Raw genomic sequence first — 6,000 nt, forward strand, 5'->3', positions numbered from 1 at the left:
TTTTCAATTATTTCGACTATATTTAATAAAAAATTTAAAAAATGTTTTACATCATCTATAGTATAGGTGTTGTAGATTGTATTTTAATAAAAATAATTAATTTTCACTTTACCAATTCTATTCTATAGACCTTTTTCTGACAAGTTTTTAATATGTTTCTAACAAAATATTAATGTAATTACACGTAATTGTTATATTATTACAAAATTTTTTAACAAAATTGATGTCCACAGAATATCACATGTGTTTTCTTTATGTTGGTTAAAAAAAAATTCAATTTAATTTATTTTTAGATTTTTGAAAATTATTTTAAAATTTACTCTATTACAGAGTCATTTTGCTCATATTGTCATGATAATCTTTGAAAGATTTCTTTCACAAATTTAAATAAATATAAAAAATAATAATGATTTCTAGAAACATTTCAACAAATAATCATTGATATTGTTCTAAATATTAATAAAATGAATTTTTATTTTATTATTTATTAATAACTTTGTGAATATCGTTGCTAAAATCTTGTTACCATTCATTCCCTACATACACGATAAATGTAAATTTTTTAAAAGTGTAAAATGATTATCATCTGATTTTTTCTTTGTTTATATTTACAATGCAACAAAATATGATTACAATGAAAAGGTAAATATTAAATTTTAAGGCTGTGAAACATTTATTTAGAAAAAAATTTATATAAATTTGTCTAATATTTATTTGAAGATGCATTTATAGCGATTAGAAAACAAATAATAATTTCTCTGTAATGATTTATTTTTTGTTCTAATAATATGAATGCATAATAATTGAATATTGGGAAATTTAAAAATTCGTTTTACAAAATGGCTTAATGAAAATATTAATTATTTCATAATGCGTCCTTGTCAGAAAATACAAAAAAGATTAAAGAAATTTCTTTAATCTTTTTTGTATTTTCGTAAATTTTCTTTCGAAAAATATAATACATATAAACAAAAATCTATCTAATATCAGCTAAAATTTCATTTATGAATAAACAATTCATGTTAAATTGACGGCAAAAAGTGTTTGTTGTTAAGCCGTCGGTAAAATTAAATAATTTTTTTAATTACTTCTAAAAATAAATTTTAATAATTTTTTTACTTCTAAAAATATACAAGTAAAAATCCAATATTCTTTTCATAAAATAACCAAAATTTAAAAATTGACTAAATAAAATCATTACAATTTAAAAACAAGCTAAATTGCCTCAGCGAGTAAATTTATTTTTATTGTAATAATTTAAGATAATACCTTAAATATGTATAAATATAAGAAATATAAATTAACTACATAAAAATAAATAATAATAAAACCTTTACGTTTAAAAACAATTAAAAGAATTATCTTTTTAAATATACTTAATGGCCCTAAAAAGAACCGATTAAATTAAAAATACAAATATTTAACCCATTGATTGATTTTTTTTATACTTTCGGAGGAAGATATAAAAAACCTTTGGTAAAATAAAATCAATGTTATGTTATTATTTTTTTTAAATTTTAATACAAACATATAAAAAAAACCAAAATTGTTCACACTAAACCACCACTTGAAGGGAAAATTATATAAATTTTCAGTTTGAAAGTAAACAAAAAATTATTTAATAAAAACAAAAAATAGAAAAAATTGTTTTCATGCAACAAACACTTGGAAATAAAAATTTTAACGTTTCAATTTCAAAACAAAACACAAAAAAAAACAATTATTTTACACAAAATAATCTACCCAACTAAACTCTGTTTTATAAATTTTAAAATAACAACAAAATTCTAGTATTAATTTAAAAACAAACAAAAAGTCTCCAAAAATTATTTTTGGCATGGAAAAGATTTTTTTGTTTATTATATTTCCATTAAAAAATATTTTTTCTTCATAAATTTCAATATTTTGATAAAAGAATTTATGAAGAAATAAAAAACAATAATAATAAAAACTAAATAATAATAAAAATTAAATAAAAAAAAAAAAACGGCGAGGGGAACAGTAAAAATTTATACCAAAAAATGTACTATCTCTTTTTTAAAAATGTTTTGTGGTCCTGAAAAGGACCGATTTTGTTTTGTTTTCTATACATCATCATCATCGTCACACATCCGCATTAAATTAAGCACGTTCGCCACGAATACGTCTGGCCAATTGGATATCCTTTGGCATAATGGTGACACGTTTAGCATGGATGGCACACAAGTTGGTATCTTCGAAAAGACCAACCAAATAAGCTTCACTGGCCTCTTGAAGAGCCATAACCGCAGAGCTCTGGAAACGCAAATCAGTTTTGAAATCTTGAGCAATTTCACGAACCAAACGTTGGAATGGCAATTTGCGGATCAACAATTCAGTGCTCTTTTGGTAACGGCGAATTTCACGCAAAGCTACAGTACCAGGGCGGTAACGATGAGGTTTCTTAACACCACCGGTAGCTGGTGCACTCTTGCGAGCAGCCTTAGTAGCCAATTGTTTACGTGGTGCTTTGCCACCAGTCGATTTACGGGCAGTTTGCTTAGTACGAGCCATTTTTTCACTTCACTTTTTTTTTCTTTAGTCACTATTTCACACAATCACTGTTAACACAAGAATAAAATTGTTGTACCACTTTGATCGCTATATATAGAAAATTCTCACAAAAATTTAAGGGGGTGCTTTTGAATTTTACACAACGCACACGATATGAAAAGTACAACAATATATTACTTGCTCTCTCTAATTTTAGTTGAAATTGGTATAAATACGAGTTGTTACGAGTACAATAATCATAGTTCTTGTGCTACATTTGTGAAGTGTGTTTGAAAATAAAAAAATAAAGTGAATTAAAAATGACTGGTCGTGGTAAAGGTGGTAAAGGCTTGGGAAAAGGTGGCGCTAAACGTCATCGTAAAGTGTTGCGTGATAACATCCAAGGTATTACCAAGCCAGCTATTAGACGTTTGGCTCGTCGTGGTGGTGTAAAACGTATTTCTGGTTTGATTTACGAAGAAACTCGTGGTGTCTTGAAAGTGTTTTTGGAAAATGTTATTCGTGATGCTGTCACCTATACTGAACACGCCAAGAGGAAAACCGTCACTGCCATGGATGTTGTCTATGCTTTGAAGAGACAAGGACGTACTTTGTACGGTTTCGGCGGTTAAACACATCATTTATTTTGCGGACAATTAATGAGTATATTTTAAAAAAAGAAAACAACAACAAATCGGTCCTTTTCAGGACCACAAAAAATATTTTTAAAGAGATTTTACTTGTTCAAAAATTATTATTTTTATTTAAATAGATTTTATCAAAATGAATGACATTAAATGTATAGGTTTTTTTTTAACGTTACGAGTTATTTTATATTTTTTGTGTATATGTATATTAGATAATAAAAAAGCGTTTGTTTACAAAATATTTTAGATTTTTATCTCTTTTATATATGAAAGATAAATTACATTTGTCTTTTTAAATAAAAAAAATTAATATGAAATAGGTATAAAATAAGTCATTTTTTTTTTTCAGAAAAAAATATACGTACAAAAAAGTAATATACTTGAAACCGAATGATTCAATAATATATAGTTTAATTTTGAAATTACACATATTTTTGCTTAGAAATGCCTTTAGTATTATTATGTATTAGTAATGTGTGAATATATTTTTCCTTTTCAATACATATACATTTAGTTAGCGTTTTTCATTGACCAAAACTAAATAAATTTAAATACATACACACATATGAATATAGAAAGGAATTCTGACAGTCTGGATTGACTGTACTAATTAATATATTCGTACAGAAACAAAATCGTGCACACACACAAACACGAAATAAATGCCTATAGCCTTAAACAGCCAAATATTTAGTGTAAAAACAGGAATTCATTCAACAATAACTCGTGTGTGTATTTATGTGTTCGAATTCAATGCTTGTATATACATACATATATACAATGTAAATATGTGTTTTGTTTGTGTAAAAGGGATGATTAAGAGACAGATGATGTTTTTGCATAGACAAAGAAAATGGATAAGAAATATTAACGGCTGCTAAATAACAAAATAAAAGAAAGAAGAAAGAAAGAAAAAAGAGAAATTAAAAAATTGCCAATAAGAAATACATATGTATGTAGGTATTCTAATATTTATACATTGTAACAACTTTTAGATAATTTTTTTCGTAAAGAATAATTTAATGGTAAAATAAATCATTCAATTCAATATGAAAAATAAATAAGTATATAGGTATTTATTTGTTTGTTTTATTTATTTTATCTTTTTTTATTAAGTTAGTTTCTATAATATTTTGTTTGATCTCAAGAAAACAATTTTAATTTCATTATACATATGTACATATGTATGTATGTATTAGAAACTCATACTAAAATGCATGTTAAACACAAACCAATTAATAAATATTTGAATAATATTTATTATTTTATATTTATTTCAAAATAAATATGCAAACACTTTTAGGCATAGTTTTTATAAAAGCGAAAATTCCTTAATATGAAAGAAATTCTTTGCTTTGATACAAACCAGTTTTCAAACAAGAAGAAGAATAACAAAAATGTGTATCATGTATACCAACAAAACATACAATGATATAAAGACAATAACAACACCATCGGTATTTCTTTTCGTTGACTGTCGGAAAAGATTTTCGTACAAACATACATAAGTATGTACACTAAAATAATGTATTTTGTAAAACAAAATAGGGATGGTTATGAAATTTTATAGGAAATATTGAGAGTAATGTTATTTAAAATAGCAATTTATTTTATGCAAGTAAATAGGTGACTGAAATTTAGAAAATATTTTTAATATAATTTAATGAAAAAATTTGTTCTCTTTATAAAAATGAATTTGTCGTCCTGAAAAGGACGGATTGTTTCTTTTGACGATATACGATGGTCTGTATAAGTATTATTTTTCTTGTTGGTTTTGAATAATTTAAGCCTTCTTTTCTGTTTTCTTGGGCAAAAGAACAGCTTGAATGTTTGGTAAAACACCACCTTGGGCAATGGTTACACCAGACAACAATTTGTTCAATTCTTCGTCATTACGGATGGCCAATTGCAAATGACGAGGGATAATTCTGGTCTTCTTGTTGTCACGAGCAGCATTACCTGCCAATTCAAGAACTTCAGCGGCCAAATATTCCATAACGGCAGCTAAATAAACTGGAGCGCCGGCACCAACACGTTCAGCATAATTGCCTTTACGCAACAAACGATGAATACGACCGACGGGGAATTGCAAACCAGCACGGTTTGAACGGGACTTTGCCTTTCCCTTAACTTTGCCACCTTTACCACGACCAGACATTTTTCACTTTTTTTTTTTTAGTTATTAAACACTTCACTAGAGCACTGAATACACAAAACTGTTGTCGTTTTCGCCCAAGTAACGCAGTATTTATACTTTTTTTGAGTTCTGCTTGCGCACACGAGGGTTGATTATCAACACACTAGCTATGTAAATACACAAGTATCTCGGCAGCACGAAAAAAAGTATATATTGCGCACAACATTCGTAGAAATTTAAAAATTGTGAACAGTGTTAAAAGTGTTTGTGAAGTGTAAACAACTGAAAATTAAATTGTGAAAAATGCCTCCTAAAGCAAGTGGAAAAGCAACAAAGAAGGCTGGCAAGGCCCAAAAGAATATTACCAAGAGTGATAAGACCAGGAAACGCAAGCGTAAGGAAAGTTATGCCATCTACATTTACAAAGTGTTGAAGCAAGTACATCCCGATACTGGTATTTCCTCAAAGGCCATGAGTATCATGAACAGTTTTGTTAATGATATTTTCGAACGTATTGCCGCTGAAGCATCTCGTTTGGCTCAATACAACAAACGTTCTACCATCACCAGTCGGGAAATTCAAACTGCCGTCCGTCTATTGTTGCCCGGTGAATTGGCTAAGCACGCTGTCAGTGAAGGCACCAAGGCTGTCACCAAATACACCAGCTCCAAGTAAATTTTATTTACACACCGCGATTGATTCTTT

General features: G+C 27.5%; 4 protein-coding genes across 4 annotated transcripts in view; 2 read left to right on the plus strand and 2 right to left on the minus strand.

Annotated features, from left to right (window-relative positions):
- Positions 1-2,084: 2,084 nt before the first annotated feature.
- LOC135958617 (uncharacterized) overlaps positions 2,085-6,000 on the minus strand; it is an 11,697-nt gene continuing 7,781 nt past the window's right edge. Inside the window, 2 exon segments of the mRNA XM_065509513.1 lie at positions 2,085-2,554; positions 4,586-4,632. Coding sequence (XP_065365585.1) covers positions 2,122-2,554; positions 4,586-4,632 — 480 coding nt within the window. The 3' untranslated portion in view covers positions 2,085-2,121.
- Positions 2,822-3,211, plus strand: LOC135956343 (histone H4). Its single transcript, XM_065506796.1, has one exon. The coding sequence runs from the start codon at positions 2,832-2,834 to the stop codon at positions 3,141-3,143; it is 312 nt and encodes a 103-aa protein (XP_065362868.1). The 5' UTR covers positions 2,822-2,831; the 3' UTR covers positions 3,144-3,211.
- On the minus strand, positions 4,854-5,376 carry LOC135956337 (histone H2A). Its single transcript, XM_065506792.1, has one exon. The coding sequence runs from the start codon at positions 5,314-5,316 to the stop codon at positions 4,942-4,944; it is 375 nt and encodes a 124-aa protein (XP_065362864.1). The 5' UTR covers positions 5,317-5,376; the 3' UTR covers positions 4,854-4,941.
- LOC135956338 (histone H2B-like) lies at positions 5,551-5,991 on the plus strand. Its single transcript, XM_065506793.1, has one exon. It carries the CDS (start codon positions 5,599-5,601, stop codon positions 5,968-5,970), a length of 372 nt encoding a protein of 123 aa, XP_065362865.1. The 5' UTR covers positions 5,551-5,598; the 3' UTR covers positions 5,971-5,991.

This window comes from Calliphora vicina, chromosome 4 (assembly GCF_958450345.1).
Source record: "Calliphora vicina chromosome 4, idCalVici1.1, whole genome shotgun sequence".
Lineage (NCBI taxonomy): Eukaryota > Metazoa > Arthropoda > Insecta > Diptera > Calliphoridae > Calliphora > Calliphora vicina.

Bases quoted from the DNA above. Each gene is read 5' to 3' on its own strand.
- LOC135956343 (XM_065506796.1), top strand. From the start codon at position 2,832: ATGACTGGTCGTGGTAAAGGTGGTAAAGGCTTGGGAAAAGGTGGCGCT.
- LOC135956337 (XM_065506792.1), bottom strand. From the start codon at position 5,316: ATGTCTGGTCGTGGTAAAGGTGGCAAAGTTAAGGGAAAGGCAAAGTCC.
- LOC135956338 (XM_065506793.1), top strand. From the start codon at position 5,599: ATGCCTCCTAAAGCAAGTGGAAAAGCAACAAAGAAGGCTGGCAAGGCC.